The sequence below is a fragment of the Triturus cristatus genome, chromosome 12 (genome assembly GCF_964204655.1).
Source record: "Triturus cristatus chromosome 12, aTriCri1.1, whole genome shotgun sequence".
Classification (NCBI taxonomy): Eukaryota; Metazoa; Chordata; class Amphibia; order Caudata; family Salamandridae; genus Triturus; species Triturus cristatus.
This window is the reverse complement of record NC_140595.1, coordinates 83,589,164-83,614,179: the sequence shown is the minus strand read 5'-3', so window position 1 is coordinate 83,614,179 and position 25,016 is coordinate 83,589,164. Positions and strand designations below refer to the sequence as shown.

The 25,016-nt window shown below is 42.6% G+C and overlaps 1 protein-coding gene across 1 annotated transcript in view; it reads right to left on the bottom strand.

The window, feature by feature from the left end:
* DCST1 (DC-STAMP domain containing 1) overlaps positions 1 to 24,593 on the bottom strand; it is a 249,222-nt gene extending 224,629 nt beyond the window's left edge. Inside the window, exons 1-3 of the mRNA XM_085637022.1 lie at positions 24,203 to 24,593; positions 19,386 to 19,525; positions 17,699 to 17,767 (exon numbers count right to left, since the gene is read on the bottom strand). Coding sequence (XP_085493148.1) covers positions 17,699 to 17,767; positions 19,386 to 19,525; positions 24,203 to 24,593 — 600 coding nt within the window. The remainder of the gene's footprint in view (positions 1 to 17,698; positions 17,768 to 19,385; positions 19,526 to 24,202) is intronic.
* Between the last annotated feature and the right edge of the window lie 423 nt (positions 24,594 to 25,016).

Below are 25,016 nucleotides of genomic sequence, written 5' to 3'. Positions count from 1 at the left end.
GGTTTTTAAACACTAGACCTCACCAATGAATAATCTAAAAATACTGAATCACTAGTTACATAAAAACAGTGGCATGTATTAAAAACTTCCACTAGGGAACACTTATTGCCTGCACGGTTTTGGTGTGGTACTGGCCAAGCAGGTACAACCCGATATGTTTCGCAAAGACTGACCTAATGGCATGGGAGTCAATGTCTTGTTAGCTTTATCTTCACAAAAATATCAAAGGTTACAGGGACGTTATAGTTCGGTTCAAAGTTTGCACACACAAAACCATAGAAATTTAGCAGTTATAGTTATACCAGATAACTATAATTCTTGCCCTGAGGTAAGTATAACTCGCGCGCTTGCCATGCACAGTTTTTTCATCAATATTTTTATTACAAATGTTGTAGTGATATTATCAGTGATGTCATAGAAGATGCCATGACCGATGTAATATGTGAGGTAATTAGTAGTGCATGTGAAGGGCGTGAGTTATAATTACCTTAGGGGACGAGTTATAGTTACCTGAGATAACTAACTATAATAGCTGAATTTTTATGGATTTGTGGGTGTAAAATCTGAATTTAACCATAACGTCCATGAAACCTTTGGATTTTTAGTGAATTTCTAAGGTTTTTTAATGCTATTTCACAACTATAACACCCAAATAACCGTTGGTTTTTCAGTGAATTTCTTGTGCTTTTCTTTACATAAAGTAATATTAAATTACCATACGTTAATTAACTTGCTGCTGCGCACGACCTTTGGCAGTGCGCAGTGGGGTGTTGGCCACAAGACCTGTGGCCAGGCCCTGCAGGCCACCCCTCATGCAGCTAACCCCACGCTGCACACAGCCTTTGTGTGTGAAGGCCTGTGGGAATCTGTGAGTGGATGTATGAGTTGTTCTCTGGGTCTGTAAGTGGGTTGTGAGTGGCAGTATGAGTGTGTAAATTGGTGCGAGTGGTTTCTGGGTCTCTGACTAGGTGTGAGTGGCTGCATGGGTCTGTGAGTGTGTGTGTGTGTGAGTGGTAATGTGGGTGTGTGACTGGGTGTGTGAGTGCCAGTGTGGGTCTGAGTGGGTGTGTGAGTGGTTCTCTGGGTCTATGAGTGGAAGTACCAGTATCTTTTTGGGTGTGCCACTAGCTGTATGAGTGTGTAAATGGGTGTGGGAGTGGGTTTCTGGGTCTCTGAGTAGGTGTGTGAGTGGTTGTGTGGGTGTGAGTATGTAATGGGTGGATGTATGAGTGGGTGTGTAAGTGGCTGTGCATTAATGAATATAGCAAGATTTCTAAAGCGTGCAGCTACTCTGAGGAGTGTTCCAGCGCAGAGAGGAATGTGGGAAACTATAGAATGTCAAAGTTAAAGAGTAAAACGTCAAGTTTGAGTTGTTTTCGCAAAGGCATCTCGCTTTCAATCTGGCATAAGTCAGCAGGCAAGCTGTTCCAGGCTTGGGTGACCAGAAGGGAGAAGGATCTGCCTCCGGTTTTTGCCCGCTTGACCTTCAGAACTTTAGTTAGATGGCTGTTAGAAGAGTGCAGACTTCTGAGAGGAGTGTAGTGTTGAATCCTGGAAGACAGGTACTTAGGTCCAGAATGGTTCAAAGCTCTGTGCATGAGGACCTGAGTCTTAAACAGGATACTTTTTTGCAACAGGGAGCCAGTACAGGTTCTTCAATTTTGAAGTGATCGAAACTTGTCTAGGTACCTTGAAGACCAGATGGGCCACTGCAGTCTGAACCGTTTGTAGTTTCCTCAACAGGTATTGTAGAGTACTTGCATTAAGAGCATTGCCATAGTCCAGCCTGGACACAATCAAGGCCAGGATCACTGTTATCCTCAAGGAGAGTATCTGCAGGAATTCTTGTGGGCATAAGGCTGTGTGGGTCTGCAAATGGTGTGTGAGTGGCTGTATGAGTGTGTAAATGGGTATGTCAGTGGTTTTGTTGAAAGGGCATGTGAGTGGGTGTATAAGTGGCTGTGTGGGTCAGTGAGTGGATGTATGGGTGTGTACGTAGCTGTGTGAGTGGGTGTGTAAGGTCCAGTGTCGGTCTTTGAGTGGTTCTCTGGGTCTGTGAGTAAATTTGCGAGTTGCTGCATGGGTGCATGAGTGGGTGTATGGATCTGTTAGTGGTTGTATGGATGTGTGAGTGGTTGTTAGAGTGGAAATGGGTCTGTGACTGGATGTATTTTTTTTAATTGTGTTCTGGATCTGTGGATTCGTTGTAGATTCATACGGTGGCCATGCTGAGAGCCGCAGTGGATCCTCAGATTCTCGGCCCTGAAAAAAATAACTTTTTCCAAATTGTCTTGCCTACGACGGGCCCCACACACACACCTCCATCATTCCCATGGGGTCAGGATACCTGTATTCTAACCCCTTCTATCCTGTTTTTACTTTATTTTCCTCCCTCTCCAGGAACGCGTCCTAATTCATAAAATTGTGGCTGCAATTTTTCTCTCGGGTTATGGTCGACCAATCACTGCATTGCTTTTGGGACGTTGATCCGCGGATCCACCTAGAGGAGCCACATCTCTACATATACAGTAAATCTTTTTTCTTTAATTACTGAACAGATTTGCACCAAATTACAAAAAACACTCTTTCTGAACCAAGATCTAGCTTTCTGGCAAATTTGGTGCATTTCCGTTCAGCTCTTCGGGCTGTATTCTTGTCTAAAATCCCTAGGGGAAATTGCATGAGGAAAAAACGTTTTAGGACCCTCTCCTTTTTCTCAGCCCCGCTTGACAAATCACCCTGAAACTTTCCAAGTAGCAGCTGAAGTGACTGATAAACTAGTTTTTAAAATTTCGTGAAGATTTGTATAACAGTGCCAAAGTTATTAGCAAAACAAAAATGCTATTCCTATGTAAACAAGGTCCTAATTATAACTACCTACTGTCGACGGGCACACATATATATAATGCTAATATTCATTCATATTCAGAGAGACTTAATCAGGTCCTACTGGAAAGCAGGGGAACCACCCATCCCACAGGCAGGATAGATGGTGAGGTGTATGCATGCTGCTGAAGGCTCATGCTATGGCTCTCACATACAAGGCTAGTATCATCTCATAGAGTTTGGCAGATCTATTCAACGCCTTTGATCTCACTGCAATTAGGTACTGCCATGGGTTTCAGGAAATGGTGGCAGGGGCAATGGCACACCTAGTAAGTGTCTTTATTTTGCATCCCAGGTTCAACACTGTTTCAAATTTAGTTACAAACAAAATAATTCAAAATATTAACACAGACTAAAAAATTTGAACCAAACCAATGTTATCTCTTGCCTAAACTTGAGAAACATGTTATTTAATAGATGTTGAAAATTGAGTGTCCGGTTCTAGGGGTTGCGAGAGGCATTTCTCCTGGTATAGGAAGAAAGATTTTTTGTAGGATAAATAATAATTTAGAGTTTGGCAGAGAGGGTACTCCATCTCATTTGCGATGGCGTACCCTGCCTGTCTAAACCTTGGCCCATGAAGGCAAGGTGAATAGATTCTTTTTTTACTGTGGAGTACTTATTAATCAATAGGTAAAGGTTCGAATTCTGTTTGATCTTCCCTTGTCCTAATCTAAAACCGTGTTGAATATCTTACAGTACCTTACCATTCTCTGCCCATTCTGTTATTCGATTCAACAGTACCTGACCAATCATTTTCACTTCGATATCTACTAAAAAGATGGGCTGTTAACTAGTTAAATCTGCTTGGTTCCCTTTTTTGAAAATCGGAACAATTACTGATTTTTGTTGGGAAGAGGGAATATGCCCTCCCGCTACTGCATATAAGTGTAGGGTAACTAAAAGGGCTCAACGATCTATACACGGTTTAAAAAGAACCCCAGGCACTCCATCCAGACCAGGAGCTTTTCCGGATTAAAGGGCCACTATGGCTTCTGACACTTAGACCACATCAAAATGTAGATCACCCCCTCTGATGAGATGGGCATTCTATAGTGTAGATGGAATCAAAGTGGGTAAGCCAATCCTGTACTGGGATAGTTTTGGACCATATCTGGAGCGAATGCCTGACTAAAAAGGGGCTGATTCACTACTCTCCAAAAAACCAAACTATCCCTTAAAGCACATGCGGCCAATTACTGTTCCAGAGTCTTACAGGCCGTATTATACTGACTTCAAGCCTCCTTCACTGCCTCTCTAGATCTCGGGTTCTAGTGAAGAGCTGTCATCAGATCTTTGTGGGCCTTTGAGCAGTTTTTTCAAACCATTTAGGTCCGGGATTGTCCACCCTTCTTCCCTTCCTAGTAAGAGCAGTCTGTACTTATTTACAAATATTTGTAAACAAGCCTATAAGAACTTGGTCGGGTGTCTCTAACTGTAGGCAAGCTTCAAAATCATTACTATATGATTGAATCAGATTCCTTAGGACGTCACCCGGGAATAACTTGCCCAATCTACTCTACAACCCGGCTCCTTTGTTAAAAGAGTTTCTTTATCTGCGGTGGTTTTCTCGCCCTCATAGTCCTATCATCTAAACTCCGTCAAAAGTGGATTATGATCACTACGGGTATTCCATATGGTTTTAAACTTAATGAGAAAGGGCAGAATACAGAATGACACATAAATGAAATCAGTAGTGGAACTAAGGCCTCTTCTCTTAAACGTAGGTACTAGATCGGGAGAGCTGTACTCTTCCTTGGACAAAAGATTGATAAGGATACATTCTGACAGCATAATATTTAAAGATCCCCTTGACTGGAATGAGTAAAATATACCTGCTCTAAATCATCCAGGGGGGTCATCCTTCCATGTGATGGAGCCACACAATGAACAAGGATGTAAGTTAAAATCCCCTGATAGCAGGATTAGTAGAGAAATGGTCCGAGACAGAAGGAAATCTTCCAGAAACGTTTATAACTCTATCGCCAGGGGTTCACCCAATGAGGATGAGTTATAGACATTGATTACTAAAACACTTGTTTTATGGGGAAAAGTTAGGAGAACACCTAAAATATTTATTGAGTTGTGGGAAACTATCTCCATATTAGAACCTAAACCTAGGTTCACAAATGTCATCAGCCCTCCTTTGCTCTGCCATGTAACAAAGGTGTAGCATTGACATGGAGGGCAGCATAACCATCAAGGAGCGAATTCTCCGAAACATTCCAGGTCTCTTGGAGACAAAAAATCCCAAAGAATTTTAACAAACTTATCTCATGGTTATCAGCTAACAAAGTTTTTACCCCTGCAACATTCAAGAATAATATTCAAAGTCACAGATGGTGCTACTGTCCCTCTAGGGTCCGCCTCACTACTAACATGAGTAGCTGGGAGTCCGTCTTGCTCATTAGCTGAGATACGGGTGCAAATCTATTGCTAAGCTGAGCAGCTGGATTAAGAGCAACGTGGGATGGAGTCGAGCGCCCATCCATCAGTGGTGTACGAGCCAATATATCCAGGAAAAAACAACGTTCCCAGGGGGCTAAAAGAATCCCGGGGGAAACTTAAAATATCAGACTTCAATAAAGAATTGGGCCTAGGTTTGAACAAGATCTGCTCCGCCAACCTAGGATCCATAAAATGAACTAAAATACAATCACCGGAGCCTGATTTATCAGATTCAACAATCGAACCCACCCTATGCACTATAATATTCTTATTATACAGTTGTAGATGTGAAAACACTATCTGGCTCGAGAGCCAATGGACCACTTTGTTTGTAATCCCTCTATATCTCTTTGCTGCCTCCCCCCTTAAGCGCGGGCACATTAACCATCACATAAACATAAGGTGTTAGGCAGTGGGCAACTTTAGGGTAACCTTCGATGGAGTAGAGTCAGTTGAAGCCATAGGGTTAAGAGTGATTCCGTGAACGAGTATTCCTAAAGGGATTTGGCAAACCTTCTCCCCTATTACGCTCATGGGCATTGAGAGTTGCAGGAGCATTTACCATGGTGTTATGAGTAGAAATATGAAACATGTTAGACTGATAGGCACCCTCGTCGGGGATTTGTGGAAGAACCATTGGGCGACTGACCTTATCCTCTTTAGGAACTGCGGGGGCTCTGATATTTGGAACATAAGGGAGCCCTGTCTGCACAGGGTCAGAAGCTTGCAACACAGGAAAAGGAACACTAGAGGGGGGGATGGCCAGATGACAAATTGTGGATTCCAGGTTCTCCAACAATTTAACAATATTGCTAGTTCCCTTCTGCTTTTCCCATTCTTTCCTCCAATTTGGTCAGGCAATTAGTAGGAGAAACCACAGCGCCCAAAATTTTTAACGCAATTTCCAATGGGCGGCTGTGAGAGCCTCCCAGGGAAGTTGAAACAGCCTCTACTATTGGCTTTCTTGTTTTTCTCCCCAAGTTCTTTGCTAGTGAAGTCCAGGGGGAGGGAGTGGAGGGGGGGTGTAACGCAGTTGTTTTTTTCTTAAGCTTGACAGCCACCTTTAAATCGGCCAATGTAGTGACAGCCAAAGTTAGGTAAACCATACAAATTAGCTCTGTCATGGGCAGCGCTTCCAGAGGTATGTTATCGGTATCAGCAAATTAGTGTCCTCTACTTGTGTTCCTTTCATAATATAAAGAGCAGGCCTGAGTCTCGGGAAACAAAAGGCCTCTCCCTTTTGCATCAATATTCCTCCTTAAGTGCTTGAAACGTCTTTATATCCACATCCTCCCATACATGTCCCAGTTTACCGATCCCTATGAGGGCCCAACAATCAACTCTGGATAGCCTTTGCATTTCATCCAGTAGCCAAGAGTCCCACAGGTGGATGGCTCCTGATAGGGTTGAGAGCCACCACATCTGTCCCAGTGCCATATCCCATATCTGCAGCACTCCCGCCATATAGGCCAGCCAAATAGCTCTTCCTTTCTTTCCATATATGGTGCCTGGTATCCTTTTGGCCCATTATTGCTCAATTATGCCTCACAGAGGCTCAGCGAAAACCCAGTCATTAACTACTAGTAACTGCATACCCCAGTAAAATCTTTTGAGGTCTGGGAGAGCTAAAGCTCCATCATCCACTCCCTGGATTAATTTGGACACCGCTGTTCTTGAGATGCTATCATTCCATAGTCGCTGCCTCAGTTCACTGTTTACACTCTGAAAGAAGCTTTCCGGCATGACAGTGTATTTTGTTAGGGCATAAATATATTTGGGAAGCACTATCATTTTATACGTACAGGCCTGCCTAGCAACGAGAGTGGCTGTGTCTCCCAATGTGCAGTGCCAACCCTAAATTTCTCCAGCATATTGTAGAGGTTTTTTTCTGAAGTAATCCTCAATGGTTCAAGTAATACAGATTGCCAAGTATTGAAATCTCTGTTGGCAGAACTGATAACTTTCTCATATTGGTGCTGCCGGTATCCATGACAACAGTTGGTAAAGAACTAACTTTGACTTATGATTGCGGAACCCGCTGTATTTTCCAAACATTTGCGCTATTTACATTATCCTGTCAATGGAGGGCTCTAGGTCAGATAAATATCATCAGCATACAATGAGATTCTCTCTCTCCATTCCATTTCCCATTGCAGGCTTCGCACCAGGAGATCCCTGCTTACGTAGCATGCTAGTGCCTCCATTGCCAGGGTAAAGGGCATAGGAGACAGTGGACATCCCTGCCGTGTGCCTCTGTTCAAGGGGAACATTGCAGAGTATTCGCCATTTACTCCTAACGTATGCAACGGTTCCCTGTAGAGCAGCTTTACCTACTCTTGGTACTTTGGACCTAGGTAAATTATCTCCAGCACCCGAAATAGATAGGTCCACTTAAGGGAGTCAAAGAAATTGGACAGGTCTAACTATGCCAATACTACCTGTTTGGCAGACTCACCAATCCTTGCCATACCCGAACTTGTTCACCTTTCGTAAACAACTAAAAACTTTTCTCTTTAATCAAAAAATATCTAAATAAAACCATCCACTAGCGATCCACCCCAGCAGAAGTTCTCTATCCACCAGCGCCTGGATGCCTCAGGGTAACTGTTGCGCTTTACAAAACTCCTTTACATTACATTACATACAGGCAACCAATGCCATATACAGGCAACCAATGCCATATATAGCCCAGGTGACCCCCACCCATCTCGCAGGGCACACACTCGACTCCATTTTCGCGTCCAGCAACAGACTCAAGTACAACAGCATCTCAAAGCTGACCTGGACTGACCACTACAGCATCCACTTCACCATCTCAGGACCTACCAACACTGGCACCATGCCCACCAGCTCCACAAGCAGAAACTGGAAAAAGATATTAGAAGACAAGTGGAACAATGCTCTCAACTGCCACCTCCCCCACACAACATCCAACCCAGAAAACGTTGGTTAAAAACTTCTCCCAGTGGATCACAGAATGCGCCAACACAGTTGCACCCGTCAAGTAAGTCAAATCCAAAGAACCTGACAGAAAGGCCAGATGGTTCACCATGGAGCTGAAATCCACTAAACACACGAGCCGGCAACGAGAAAGGAAGTGGTGCACCGGCAAAGAGACTGGCAACCATACCACCTTCAAGACAGCACTCAACCAGTACCATCGCCTCATGAAAGAAACAAAGAAGAATGCCCTAGTAGACCGCATAGAAGCCAGCACAAACTGCAGCAAGGAGCTCTTCGACATTGTTAGAGAAATCTCCAACCCTGCAGCCGTTGAGAACGACATAACCCCCCCCCCCCCCCCCCCAAGAACTGTGTGACACCCTGGCGGACTTCTTCCATGACAAGATCTCAGTCATCTACGAAAACCTCAAATCCCAACCCCCCACCGCTGACAGCATCAGCCTGCTCACACACACAAACCCCAAACACCTCATCCACTGAGATCCTCTCACAACTAAAGCCACAATTTCCATCATAAACGCCGTGCACTCAGGAGCACACACGGACCCTGTCCCCACCACATTTTCAACCTATGGAGCAAGATGATTACCAACGAGCTCAAGAAAATCCTGAACACCTCCATCACCACAGCCTCCTTCCCTGAAGACTGGAAACACACTGAAGTGAGGCCCCTTCTGAAGAAAACATCCGCTTACCCAGCAGAACTGTAGAACTACCGTCCCATGCCCCGCCCCGACAGACCACACCCTCAACCTCAGCATCACCTTCGACAGCAAACAATGTATGAAGAAACAGCTAAAATCTTCAGGTGGTACCCAGTCAACACCATAAGGGCCATCATGCAAGCCCTCATCACCAGCAGGCTGGACCACGGGAACACACTCGCCTCCTGAAGAGATTACAGACAATACAAAACTCCATGGCAAGACTCATCCTCGACCTCCCCAGACAGACCCACATTACACCCCACCTCAAGAAGTTGCACTGGCTACCGATCCAGAAGAGATGCCAGTTCAAGAGGTTGTCCCACGCATACAAAGCCCTGCACATAGTGGGACCAGCACATATCAACACATGCATGACCTTCCACCAACCGACCAGACATCTCGCAGACACCCCCAGATCCAGGCAACAGCAGAGGATGCTCCTTCTGACTTCTGGCAGGCAAAGCTTGGAATGACCTTCCCCTGCACCTCATGACCTCACCATCGATCCAGCAATTCAGGAAAGGACTCCAGACTGGCTGTTTGAATGAGCAGATCACCACGATGCAGTTAGCAACTCCAGCACCTTTAGACCCTCACGGGTGATATGCCTCGCTTTATCAATACCTGATTGATATATACTGCTTGGTGCTCCTGTCTGGAATGAAGCAGGATTGATTACATTGACATTCATTGGCTTGCTTAATTAATCTACCATATAGTACAGAGTTGTCAGACCTTAGTCTGAATGGTATTCATTTATGAAACATGTTTGTCACAAATGTTGATGAATTAACCTGATTAGTGTTCCACTCCTGTGCGGTCTGTAAGAAATTTATGATTCATTATTGATGAGCCCTTTTGCTTTCTCCCTCAAATTAACAAAGTTTCTTGTGAGAGATTGGGTTGTTGATTGATTTGGGTGCTAAGCCACAATTGCTGTCAGGGTGAACCATAAAAGTCACTAAATTAACCTATGCTTACTCCTCTGGTAGCTTGACACAAAAGCAGTCAGGCTTGGGAGTCCTTCAAACATGGGACGGGAATACACAAACAACTGTAGTGTTTGCAGATGCTACTGCATAGATAGATGCGCAAGTCGCCCACACCGCTAATACACTACAGAACTGCAACTGTACCGCCCTAAGCCGCAGAAACCAGACAAAAAGTTACAATGAGCAATGTGACCTATGATCTAGAAGTGTAAAATAGAAATAGGCTCCTTGCAAATGTTTCCTGCCTGCAAGTAATGCTATATTGCTTTTTTCTTAAAACCGGTGCAGATACCAATTGTGATGCCCAGTTAGTTAACTTTTGGGTGGGGTGGGGGGACCAGGATTGTTTATTATAAGTAATAGGAATATTGACCTCCTGTTATAACTATCATATATAGTAGATTAGTGGTGGGTAAAGACGTAATAAGAGACGGACAAATTATGAAAATGTATGATAACGCCAGAAGGCAGCAATTGTATTACAGCATTGTAACTGAACCACTCGCACTGTGATATTTATACATGTGTACTCATACCGTGAACAGATACCAATTGTATCAGCAAAGTCTACTTGCAAAACTCAATAAAGTTGGTTTTAAAAAAAAGCAGTCAGCCTTAACTTTGAGGCAATAAGTAAATCACACAAACTGTGATAAAATGAAAACACAACACAAGAAAAATCCCACACCAGTTTAGAAAAATAGAGTACATTTTAATAAATTATTTTACATCAATATGACAAAGATCCAATCAGTAGAACCAGAGTTACGAATTTTTAAATTTTAAGGTAAAAACTAGTGCCTAAAAGATCCAAGCGCCACCCACAGACATCTAGTCGTGTGAGAGTGGGTCAGCACTGGGTCAAAGTGGAAAAATATGGCCAAACGCAATTGGAACGCGAGACGGATACAAAAAGGGGTTGGGCCTCGTCGGCGCTTACCTTCTGACGAAGAGGAAATTTGAATAAAAAGTCTCTAAAAAGTTCAGTGGGGTGAGATTGCAGGCGGTGTCTGAGAGGGAGGCATTGTCATCAGGGAGCCACTGACGAAGTAGCAGTCAAGAGTTCCATGTTCGGACCTTTGGCCAGATGTGCATAGCTTTGGTTTAGCGATTTCCTAATAGCAAATTTTAGCAATTTGCTATTGGGAAATTGCAAACATCTATGTACAACACACTGTTTACGATTGCCCCTAGGTCAAAATTGACCTGCATCATTAATATTCATGAGGTAGGTCACAATTTGCGACCCATTGGGAATCGCTAAAAACCCAGGGATGGTGGTCTGCTGGGGACAGCAGATCACCATGATGTGTTTGCTTTTAAATAAAGCAACATTTCTTTTTAATGCATGCTGTTTTACCTTAAAGGAAAACGGGCTGTATTAAAAAAAAAAAAAAAATGAAACATTTTCTTTCACTTTAAGGGTAGGCAGTGGTCTGGGAGACCACTGCCTGCTCTTAAAAAAATTTTCACTACCATTCACAAAGGGAAAGAGTTCCTTTGGGGACCCCTTCCTGTTTGCGACTGGATTACCGCGCACTTAAAGTACGAGGTAAAATGCGAATGTTTTGCGACCGTATTTCGGTCGCAAAACATTCCTACATACCATTGCGAGCTGCTATTAGAACTTAACACCCACCTTCCTAATACCGAATCACTAACCCATTTTGTAATTCGGTAATAAGTTACTGAATTGAAAATTGGGTTTGGTACATTTAAAAATGCTTTTTTCCAGTTGCAAAAGGCCCAGATCTTTGAATTGGGTCTTTTGTAAGCTGAAAAAGCTTTGTGCATCTGGCTCCAAGTCTCTTTTTTGGAAGTCAAAAATTTCAAGTGGAACAAGGCTGAAGCCTGTAGCCAAAAAGAGTTCCACAAAGACGGATACCCCTTTAGTGAAAAAACACTGAACAGGATTTGCTGCTGCGGAGAAGACCGTAGTGGGAGTTGCCACGAAGTCAGTCAGGCCGACCGTCGATGCACCTTGTGCGGATAGACAAGCAAGTTGTGCCCAGTCTTCTCTCTGTTCTAAGAGCAGTTTTAGCCAAAACAATTCTAAGTCCCAAGTCTTGGATTTTTTTTTTTATCTGGGCACCAAGGCCTAGGACTGGAGGGGCACCACTTGGGGGTAGGACTTACTGAGCCTTTTCTGTCTCTCACTCTCTGATCAGGAGGTCAGGCAACTAGCCTTTGGTGTCACTATGTTAATCCTGGGTCCAAGCAGCATAACAAGGCTCAATCAGCAGTGCATGTATCTGAGAGTTCAAGGCGGACTTCAGGCAGCAAGACAGTGCTTCCAGGTGCATCAAAGCAGTCCTGTGGAGTGCACAGTAGGCCACAGCAACAGACAGTCTCCTGAGAGTCCTTCTACAGGTCCAGAAAGTGAACTGAAGAGTTGATCTGAGGGTCCTATTTTTATTACTGGTGCCTTCTTTGAAGAAGGAGAAGTTTCTAGAGAATTCCCTTTGAAGTGCTTGATGCTCCCTGCTTCCCCTGCCCTGTCTCCTTGCTGTCTGTATAAACAATGCAGGGATGACAAGTCATTTGTGTGAAGGGAGGGCACAGCCTATTCAGTTGTTGCAAGTGCGACTTTGTCAAGCTCTCCCCCCCCCCCACCCCCCTCTTGCCAATTAGGGCCCACCCAGACACACCTGATTCTTCTGTTTTGTAGCTGTCTGGGAGGAATAAACAAAGTCCAAATGCCAACTGCACCCAGTCATGTGACCCAGGAACAGACTGCATCTACCAAATAGAAAAATGCCAACTTTCTAAAAGTAAAAGGAACAATTGATGGACGGAATGCTGAACAATGCAAACATTCACCCCCAGTCACATAGATGTGGGTTTAATCCATTGTTCTTTTGCTCACCACCGGTCCTAGGATGCTTGTTTCCAGTCCAGGGGTGACCTTCCCTGGCAGTTCGGGCTGGACTGTTCCCATAGGGAGCAGAGTCAAGACTGATTTGCATATGGCTGGGTTCAAACTGGAATGGCATGGGGAGCACAAAAACGATGGATTTTGGCCCAGATCTCTGTACCGGGATGAATGTATGACATTGTTCTTCATTCTGTCCATCAGTTGTTCTTTTTGCAACTTTCTAAAAATGATATTTTCTAAATTGTAACTTAAAATCTGATTCTTCCATTAAAGAGGGTTTTAAATTATAATTTCTCAGACACCAAGCATTCAATTTTGACCTGTTCCCAATCAAAAGTTAACACTTAGTAAATGTAACAAGGCAAAATAATGTTATCCTATGGGAGAGGTAGGCCTTTTGGTAGTGAAAAATGAATTTTGAAGTTTTTCACTACCAGGACATGTAAAACTTAAAAGCACATGCCCGACCTTTTAATGACAATGCACCTTGCTCTATGGGTTACCAGTGCCTACCTTAGGGGTGAATTATATGTAATAAAAGTGTAGGTTAAGGCCTAGCAGGGAGTTTATATTGGCAGGTCAAATTTGCCGGTTAAAACATCATTCAGGCTTTATGGCAGACCTAAAGACATCTTTTAATGGGCTACTTAATTGGATGGTACAGTGCTGCGTCCTCACTAGTAGCATTTAATGTACAGGTCCCGGGTATATGGTATACCACTTTACTAGGGATTAAGGGCCAGATGTATCAAGCTAAATTGCGATTACAAACGCTGAAATTCGCTGAATTTCATCGTTTGCAATCACAATTTAGCTGTGTGCAATGTAAGAAAGTAAAACCTACTCGCAAAATAAGGAATCGCTAAGCTTGCAATTCCTTATTTTGCGCATGCATTAAGAGAATCGCAATTTGCAATTTCCTAAATGCTTTTCTAGTAGCCATCGCAAATTGCGATATTGCTGTAAGGAATCGCAAATTACCACCAACTTCAAGTTGGTGGTAATTTGCAATTTCCTTGAAAAAAGCACTTTTTTGCTTTTTTCAAAGTGCCATGTGGCACACATACATGCCCTTAGGGCATGTACATGCGCCACATGTGCACACATGCACATTTCAGAGGTGCAGCAGGGTGTCCTTTTGGAACCCTTGCACCCTTGAAATTGTATGCACAGTTTACGAGTTCCTATTGGGTACTCGCAAATTGCGCATGCAATTCCCATTCATTCTTATGCGCCTCTTGGCCCATAGCAATGAATGGGAAGGGATTCCTTAATTGCGAATCGCAATTTGCGATGCGCTATTGAGGAATATTTAGGAATCGCAAAAATTATTGCGATTACTATCTACATAGCATTTTGCGAGTCCTTAATAGCTATTCTCTAAAAATCGCTAATAAGGACTCGCAAACTGCTATAATGATACATCTGCCTCTTAGTATGTCTGTCAGGTGTAAGCCAAAGTTAGCATGTTTTAGAGTGTGAGAACAAGCATTGGTTGCAGTGGTAAAGTGCCCATAGTCTTAAGGCCAACAAAAACCGAATTCAGCAAAAATAGGGTGTAGGTAAAGTGTTTGGGGGTGAGTTTGCAGAGATGGCCAAGTTCAGCATTTCTTCTACATGCTTTCATCATCTGAAATTTCTAAAGAAATTCTCCTTATTATCCCTAAATTTGCTCATTATCCCATCATTCAACCAGTGGTTGGATCCCAACTGGATTATGCCAATGCTCTCTGACTTGGTCTCCAAGCATATCTAATTCAATTGCTCCTGAATTTACCACATCCTCCACCTATTTCAGTTAATCTGTGGACCCTGCATTAACTCCTTAATGTTAAGCATCTACTTTTCAATACTCTTTGTCTAATTTAAAGGATTACATGGCTGCGTCCTCATTTTAATTTTATTCACTTTTGTGAACACTGCGATCTTCCACAACGTGTTTTCTTCAGCTACCCACGGTAAACAAAATTGCCTGGGTGGCAGATAATTTGCGACCAGGTGGAACTCAATATCATTCAAATTGAGATGTCAAACTAACTTGTTTAATTTTAGAAAGCAATTCAAGGCCTAACTTTTTTAGATATTTGGCATGGAATGCTGGTAGCTCATTTAGCAGTGTCTCTTCACCCTCTTGGGCCATCACACACCCAATTAATGCTTCAAATAAATATATAAAGAGAGAAAACGCATTGTTAAGCCACAGTGTACATAGGTGGGATTGTGCAGATGCTGTAAAGTTACAATGTAAGCAGGTCAGATAGACCCATCACATCTTTTTTTATAATACTACCTATTCTCAAATATTTGCCCAGAAAGTAAATGCCTCTGTGCCAAGCTATTTCATGCAATTTTAAAGGTGACAGACTTGAAGTAGGTTGTGTGCCTCCTGTGTTGCACAACCATTTAAAGAGAGGCAGGGCAGGAAGCCAAGTGTAGGCAGTATTGGTCTTCCCATCTGTGCAAAGTAGTGTTCCAGGATGTTTTGATGAAGTGCCAGAGATCTGTAACACCCAGCATTGAAGGTAGAGATGGGCAGATATTCACATGGGTTGAAGTATTGTACTGTATTGTAATTGCATTTATATAGCGATTACTACCCCTGACGAGGCGTTGAAGCGCTTTTTCGGCGAGTAGCACGCTACTCTGAAACCCATAAAGGATTAGTGGTGAATTAATATAGTGAAATATGAAAGTAATTTGAGTGGTGGATATGTTAGTCAGTTATTTGGATTGAGAAAGATAGAGGATGGATGGAAGAGGAAAAAAGGTTTGCATTTATATAGCGCTTGCTACCCCTGATGAGGTGTTGAAGCGTTTTGGGTTTTTTTTGGCAAGTAGCACGCTACTCTGGAACCCATACATTTGACAGGTGGACATGTTAGTCTGTTATTTGGATTGAAAAGGATAGTGGAGGGAAAGAAGAGGGAAGGATTTAGACTTTTTGGGGAGGTCACAGTAGTAGGAGGAGGCTCGGAATGAGTAAAAGGAATGTGGAGGCGGAAGAGTCAGGAAAGGGTTTAGAAAGGCTTGCTTTGGTGGATCGGAATAGTAAAAGCGGTATGAGATGATGCAAGGAGGGTTAGAGTAGGGAAGAGTCTAGAAAAGGTTATTTTGGGCATTATAGTAGTGGTATGGGGTTTGGGTTGAAGAGAGCGGAGGTAGAGCATATATTGATAGAGGGATAGGGTGAAAAATAGGGTAGTGCATTGGAAAGAGTAGCAGAAAGAGGTTTGAGATGAGTCAGAGTTGAGGAAGAGGATATATTGAGAGAGGTATAGGGTAAGATCTAAGGATGTACATTGGATATGCTTAAGAAGAAGAAACTAATATATATTTCCATACGTACATGGAAGGTATATAGATACTTAAAGGAAGTAAGTATATGTAGATTAAAGATCTATTAAATAATGGCACTGTGGCTGAGACGAAATGTGCTTGCGGGTGGTGTGGCGGGTTGGCCCAGGGGACGGAATACCCCTCGAAGCGATTGGAGGCATGGTGCAACCTAACCAAACCAAACTGTGGAAGCAGGCAAATTCCCGGCCACAGCTTGCAAAAGAGTGGCAGCTGGAAGCACACAATGAACACATTCTGGCGGCGATGAAGGACACGAAAGTGGCTCTTGAATACAAGATCAAAACAGTGACTTTAGACCTGGTGGTCTTTCTACCAGTCATAACAAACTGGCTGGGAAAGTGTCCGACACAGAGAAAGTACTGACCCACACCACCCCTGTGGTCAAAGACAATACGGCCCAGTTACGTAAGCTTCTAACAGAGGTCAAGAACCTCACAGAGCACCTGGATGATACGAAGGGGCGCTCGTGGAGCAACAATGTGCACATCATTAGAGTTCCTGAAAACACTGAGGGCTCTAGTGCTAATCTTTTTGTGGAAAAATTGCTTCTTGAAATGGTTCTGACTGGGCAGGCTTTGGCGCTCTACACGGTGGAAAGGGGTCACAGAGTACCAGGATGCCCCCAGCTCTGTGGGCACCCTGCCCGCTAATAGCAGATGCCTAGGTTACCATGTCCACTGAGTAAATCCTCTGGAGCTTCCTTTTGGGAGTCAGTTTATTTACCTCTTACCTTTGTCGGGTATTGCTAGTGAGTTAGAGTGAACAGGGGTTTAGGAGGGTATATGATGGGATGGTTGGTTCCCTACACAATGCTTTTTATTTGTAGCAACCCTTCACCAATGAGCTTTTGTAGTTTGATGGTGGTAGTGGTGTGGATTGCTGTTTACTACTGTGGTTCTTGTGAATGTACTAGTTGGGCTCCTGTGGTGTTTTACTGATTGGGGGAAATTGGGCCATGTTATGGACATATTTACTTAATGTATTGCATCTCTGTGCTTGAAGCTCAGAGGCTAATGCCCAGCACTTTGATGGTGACGTTGAGCACTTGAGCTTTCGCACAGAATTCATTTTTTCTTATTCAAAGACAGGGGAGATGTAGTATTGACAAGTCACTAATACCTTCTCACAGTGATTTTGAAGGATATGTACTCACATTCACAACGAAGCATGGTCTTGATCTCGAACAACTTCTGTGTGGGGAGGTTAAATTTCTTGGCACCTTTATTAACTGGCTCATTATTTTCCTTCTCCTCTTCCTTCTTTTTCTCCTCTTCCTCTTTCTTTTTTTTCTTCTCTGCTTTCTTTTTCCTCTCCTCCTCCTCTTTCCTCTTCCCCTCTTCCTTCTTTTTCCTCTCCTCTTCCTCCTTTTTCCTCTCCTCTTTCCTCTTTCTTCTCTCTTCTTCTTCCTTCATTGCCTTTGCCTCCTCCTTAGCCTCTGTCTTTTTGTTCAAGCCTGCTTCGCTCCTTACCTGATCCTCAATCGGTTCAAACTCTTTTTTGATTTTGCTGGAGTCTTTTCTGAGTTCCTGTGCTTCTTTCTGATAGGAGCAGTGACACATTTTCGGTTAGTAACTTGAGACAATCTCACTAGGATCTCACCGGCAGACAATCATAACATGTTACTAGTTTTACCCAAGAGTTATGTGGGGCTTTAATATGCAGTAGTCTTAATATCTGATTTACAGTACTATAACTATTCTAGACATTTGTAGCCAGGCATGCTTGACGTATGACAGGCTCTGTCCAAACTCTGTTTGAACATTGGAATGTTGAGCGCTCCATTGAAGACAATGGAGTGCTCCCGCCTTCAACTGGCCGGCAGAAGCCCGGAGAGCTACATTCCAATGTTTTTTTTTCTCATTTCACAGCTGTTGCTGTGAACAAAGGCATCTCAGGGCCTGAGGGGATATAAACCCCTCGGGCTGCGAGAGGCTTTTGTTTTTACAAATTTGTACATTTGTTCCAATAGCCTTAGGGCCCTATGTAGCTGGCTATACGGGCCATTAAAGGCCTGCCCCCTTGGTTTCGGGCATTTAACGCTGGAGCAGGCATTTAATGGCCCGTAGAGCACGCTATGACGGGCTCTAAGGCTATAGTAGTATTCCAAAGGCAGCAACCCCTGATATGTGTCTGACTCTACTTCAGCCCAACTTTCCTTTCAAGGCACACACCCTTGATATGTGACAGTTTTCAACCCAGCCCTACTGGGGTTAAGGATCAACAGACTGAAAGAAAAATTTCTTATTTTTGGGCAAAGGTTCATCCAGCTATCTTCCAACCTTCCTTGCAACTATCAGTGTAGTCTAGTCCAGGGCGCTCTAACCTTTTCTATAATAAGATCTACTTAGGTTCAATGAAACCTCCCCCTGCTCCTAATATCATCCAAGATATAATAGTAACCATGTCAGATGAGGTTACATTAGTGCCCACCATATGCAAGATTACCAGCAGTGACCACCTCAGCGCATCGGGCAGGCTTGCTAGCAGTATTGTGATAAAGGCTTTGTCAGTGTGGAACACCCCTATCTGCAATGCCCCTAGCACCAAGTTAATAATATTAGTTACAGCCTCCCCAACACTGTTTGATTTTTATCACTCAGGCATCAGCTTTAAATATGTTTTGGGAACTCAACCATTGTTCAAACATCAGCTTATGAATTCTGAAAATCCACACATTTATGTCTCAAGTACGCACTTTTCAAGTTGGTACAGGTATATTAATTTAACCAAGCAAAGGCTTCTTATTTAGTTCACTGGGCTGCACATAGGCGAGCTACCTACAGGTTCCTGGGGAGCTACTAGTAGTTCACGAACTACTCGGAAAATCCTTGTCTAGTCAAGTGTAATATTTGCAGAAGATATTAAAGAGGCATATGCCTCAAATATCTTCAGCATCGTTGGAGAATTTTTAATGAAAAGAAAGTGAAAGATACAGTCGGTTCTCACCTGTTGACCAGCATGCATGTGTTCTTTAGATGTTCCCAGAGCAGTTTTCTCTGTTTCTTTGGAAATAATCTGGAATCTTAGAAGTTCACCTATTTCAACTCATTTATTTACTTATTTTTATTTATGAAGCACTGTACTTAACCTTGTGGCTAGTTCACAGTGCTTCCTCCCCAACCCCATATAAGCTTGAATTCCTCCATGCATACTCACCACCACATTTCCAAAAATGCTCTTTATAGGTGCAATCATCACTTTCCACATCATCTTGGTGTGGTTTATTTGCAGCTCCACTGTGCACCCGATGGACTCCACCACGTTGTCCAGGTTGTTTTCGATGTTCTCAACAGGCCCTACATTGAAATACACAGGAGTGTTCATAGAAGAGAAGGGCTAATTGAGGAGAGAGGTTGAAGCCTCCACTGCAAATTGAAGGCCCAGATTAATATAATATGACAGCCAATAGCCAAACCATGGGTGTATTAAACTGGTTTATAACATGTAGACACTTTATCAGTGAGGAATCTATGCATTATGCATGGAAAAGATGGAAATATTGTTGAATCCTCTGCAGAATAGTGAAATGGAGGATCGTATAAATATTTCCAAGAGTCTGGCTAGAGACACATGGGCAATGGGATGAGGTTTGGTGGATACAAAAGGTGTGGGCAGCAGTAGCTCTACAAATTCATCAACAAAATAATCGCACTACTAGAGTTAATGGACCTTCTAATATGGTAATGTTCTAAGAAATATTTGAAAATGCTTTGCCTGTTAAAGGAGAGTTTTCATCAATTTTCTGCTGAGGATTAAATGAGAGTAATGAACCTTCTAATGTGGAAATGTTCTAAGATATATTTGAAAATGCTTAGCCTGTCAAAAGGGAGTTTTTATCAATTTTCTGAGGATTAAATGAGAGTAATGGATCTTCTAATGTGTTAATGTTCTAAGATATATTTGAAAATGCTTAGCCTGTAAAAAGGGAGTTTTTATCAATTCTCTGAGGATTAAATGAGAGTAATGGACCTTCTAATATGGAAATGTTCTAAGATATATTTGAAAATGCTTATTAGCCTGTCAATAGGGAGCATTTATCAATTCTATGAGGATTAAATTAGAGTAATGTGGTAAGAATAACTATGGATGCAGATAACTTAAACCCTTAAACCACAGAACAATAAAAATGTTACAGTGCACAACAAAATGTTCTCATAAGGTCCTCCTCCAAGAGTAACATACGATAGACTGAGACCTAAATATGTAAAGCAGATCTGTTCAGCCATAACGTTATTGTTTGATTGAAAATGGCATGTTTAAAACAATCAACTAAATAAGTAAAATTAACTTAAACATTTGTCTGTCAGGCTTGACATCAAAATCTACATGACTACATTTCTTTTTATATATTTTATCTTCTTGCTTTCTCACAATTGTAATTGATTATTACTGTTTATTAACATTATTTAACATTAAATCGCACCTACCGGATCACCCTTGGTAATACCCAAACATTTGCTTAAGCATTCAAAAGGTATTCATACCTGTTTGGCAGGTGAGCAGCACCGAGAAATGTCACAATTTCAACCCTTTGTTAATAGCACATTGGACTAACATGCCAACCCGATAAAGGCTACAGGGTTCCCCTTTAATTGCAATATTGTTTAGATGTGATTTCACAAAAAGATGGGGCATAGTCATACTTGGAGCACAAAATAGGTCATCATTTGAAGAAATGATGGAACAAGCTTCACTATCTACTGTACCTTAATCTCTTTTTTTTTTTTTTTTACATTTTTTTATTGAGATCAGGACAAGAGATCGGAACAACGAGTGTCAAACAATCGAACAAATCAGAGAAATCAATTAAACATATCAAACAGGGCATAGAGAAACATATCAGAATTAGAAATCAAGAAATATATGACTTATACGGGAACTAGTCTAAATAAAATTGACCAAAAAAAAAGGGGGGGGGGGGGGCATCGACAGACCTGCCAGGATTGTCCAAGTCGGCCAAATTACAAACAATTTTAGGTGCATCAATCTTAACATAGAGTTGAGGAGCCCCAGATTCGATCTATCTTTTGAAGAGATTTAGGACCTCTGATCTTGGCTAGAGAAGTTTCCATGGTATGAATTTCTTTGACCAGAAGCCACCACTCCATCACGTGTGGTGGGTTACTTGAGATCCACATCCTAGCGATGGTCAGTCTGGCACAACCAATCAAAATATTGATAAGGTCAGCTTGTGAGGCTACAGATGAGTAATTTAACAAAGGAGTGCCTAGAAGTACATTAGCCAGACTTAGTGTGATTGGTTGTGACAGAATCTGCGCCATACCCTGGCTGATTTTAGACCAAAATTCCGAGAGTCGAGGACACGTGAACATCATATGTTCAAGATTGGCGGCTGATAGGTCGCATTTAGGACACCTTGTCCGTTCGCTATTGGAGCGATTGTTGGACCATTTTGAAATTTTTTCTGGAGTGTAGTATAGCTGGAATATCGTTTTATATTGTTGTAATCTCAAGCTTGAAGAATGGACCGAGCGATTGAAACTACTTAGCGAAGATGATATCTGATTAGCAGAAATATTCAAACCCAAGCGAGAGCTCCATTTTGCCGCAATATTCCCACAGTCGTCTGATTTAAGCGAAGTTAGAGCTTTATAACCAAGACTAATAAGTGATCTAACCTTATTAGAGTAGAAACAGTTCCAGATATCTGAGTCTAAGATGTTTAGTAGCTTTATTTTACGTATTAAATAGTCGTGTATTTGAATGTATTTAAACTGTGAGGTTAAAGGTAGTTTATATATTGTTCTTAGTGTCTCGAAGGCCAAAAGGCCGTCGTTACCATGAAGGTCCCCGAGTGTTTCTATTCCAGTGGTTTTTCACATGTAAAATATCACGTCGTGAAAAATCCCCGGAAGACCCGGATTGGCCCATAGAGATAATTGAGGATGGAAAAGAGACGTATTAAATTTAGCCAGAATAAGTTGCCAAATTTTAACAGTGTCTCTGATAGTCTTGAACTTTACCCGTTTGAAATAGTTTGGGTCGTTAGCTTTGGCTAGAAACATATTAGATTCCTCCCCTAAAGCAAATTGGTAGCAATAAAGCGCTTGCTTGTCACGGATGAACAAGCCGCGAAGACGACTAAGGAAAGCAGAGAGAAAATATAATCTAAAGTCAGGGAAGGTCATACCGCCTTGATTAAAAGGTAGTTTGAGAAGATTGATTGATCTACGAGCCTTCTTGTATCCCCAGATGAAGCTACTAAAAATCCCATCCAGCCGTTTGAAGTATGTGTTGTTAACAAGGAGAGGTATAGACCTAAATAAGTATAGAAATTTAGGTAAAATACTCATTTTAATTAAATTAATCCTGCCAACCATGCTGAGGGGGACCTTATGCCACTTTTTTAGAGTTGTAATAGTTTCTTTGAGGAGAGCCTCGTAGTTAAGTTTAATTATCTCATTGGTATCAGAAGAAATTTTAATGCCGAGATAAGTGGCTGTTCTACAGGTACCTACTATCTGAGTCGGGGGTTTGTGATTCACAATGACTTGTGTTTTATGTGAGTTGAGTTTGTAGCCAGAAACTGAACCAAATTTGTTAACCTCCTCAGTGATTCCCAGTATGGCTGTCGGTATATTGGTTGAGTAGACCGCAATGTCATCGGCGTACGCCATAATTTTTTGCGATTTCTGATCGTGTACAAAGGGAGTAATATTGGAATTGGCTTGTAAAGCGACAAGAAAGGGTTCCAACGATAACGCAAATAGCAAGGGTGATAATGGACACCCTTGCCGGGTGCCACGAGAAATTGAGAAGCTAGTAGAAGTTAGCCCGGCATAACAAAGCCTAGCCGTGGGGTGATCGTAAAGAGCCTGTAGCCATTTAAGAAATTGGCCGTGAAAGCCCATAGTGGTCAGCGTTGACCAGAGAAATTCCCACCCCACTCGGTCGAAGGCCTTTTCGGCATCCAAAAGAATCATACCGAGTGCGGTGGGTCCAAACCTAGCCACGTCGAATGAAGTGATAGCCATATTGATATGAGCAGTAGTATCTCTTCTAAACCCGGGCGTAGCACTACGCTTCGCCCACGTAGTGTACGTAGCGCTGCCTGCTTCGCACTTTCCGAAGTAGGCGAAGCAGGGCAGCGCTACGCACACGCCGAGGGCGAAGCTTAGCTGCTTGCCACCCGCCACCCACCTCCCGCCTGCCCTCCTTTTAATAATATAAGCAATGAAAAATAAATTAAAGTAAGTCGACTTACCGTAAGCGCGGCGTCTCCGGGGCTCCCTCTTTCTGTTTCTAATTTCTTCTGGCAAATGCGCATGCGCGGACATCCGCGCATGCGCATTTCTCGCGAGAAATGCGCATGCGCGGGCGTCCGCGCATGCGCATTTGTCAGAAGAAATTAGAAACTAAGAAGAGGGAGCCCCGGAGACGCCGCGCTTACGGTAAGTCGCTTTACTTTAATTTATTTTATATTGCTGATATTATTTAAAAGAAGGGCGGGCGGGAGGTGGGTGGCACGTAGTGGGGCTACGCGAAGCGCGTAGTTTGCGTAGATTTGGGCACACTACGTGCTGCTTCACGTAGCCCCACTACGCCCACTACGCCCACCCTTAATCTCTTCCCATGACAAAGCCGTGTTGATGAGGGGATACCAGATGGGGGATAAGTGGAGCTAATCGGATAGCCAGTACCTTGGCGAAGATTTTAGCATCTATGTTGATAAGTGAAATGGGTCTGTATGACCCACATTGGTCTCCAGGTTTACCCTTTTTTTAAAAAAAGCGAATCCTGGTAGTGTTCCAGGATTTAGGAGCCTTCCCGGTGGTCCCAACATTACTGATCACATCAGTAAACAATGGCAGCATTTCCTCCGAGCATAATTTATAAATATGGAATAGTATCCTCTCCAGCGGCTTTGCCTAAGGGTAGTGTAGCAATCGCTTTTCTAATCTCTAACTCGGTGATACTTTCAGAGAGCAGCGCCATATTTTCAGTCTGCTTACCCTTGATTAGATTAGTATCCAGATATTCTTGAATCTTATTCAGAGCAGGCTGTTCGTCTGGGGTATATAGAGCACTGTAGAAAGCTACGAATTGCTCGAGAATCTGCTCAGGTTGGGTATAAACAATGTTATTTGGACCCTTGATTTCTTTTATAGATGTTCTAGATTTATCATCGGCGATTTTGTATGCTAAAATGTTGCCGATCTTATCCCCACTCTCATATTGAGATAGATGAAATTTATGTAGACTATTCATATTTTTCTCCATGAGTCTGGTTTTAATATTGAGCTTAGAGCGAGCTAGCTTTTGGCATATGTCAGATACATCCGATACACCCTGTATCAGGACCTGTGACAGCTGTTTTTCAAGCTTGGTTATAGTGTTACTCATAGCAGCCCAGCCAAGTTTGTAAAGAGAGTTCTGATTTAGAACGAACTGCTGTGTAAACCCCCGTATGCTAGCTTTAACCGTATCCCAAACAATGTTGGGTGAAGCTGAATTTATATTTATTGCAATAAATTCGCCTAAGTGTGCTTTTCAGTTGTGAGATATAGTCCTTATTGGACAATAAGTGTCTGGGAAATGTAAATGTCCTGGGTTTCCGACAGATCTGTGGCATAATGAATGTTAGTATAATTGGATTATGATCCGAAGCCACTCTTGGACAAAGCTCCATGGAGCTATTCTCTATGATATTATCTGAGGCCCAGGCCATATCAATTCTTGAGCAAAGTTGGTGAGGTGCTGAAAAATATGTGAAACCAGCAATAGAGGGGTATATTGTTCGCCATACGTCTTTTAAGTTATGAATAC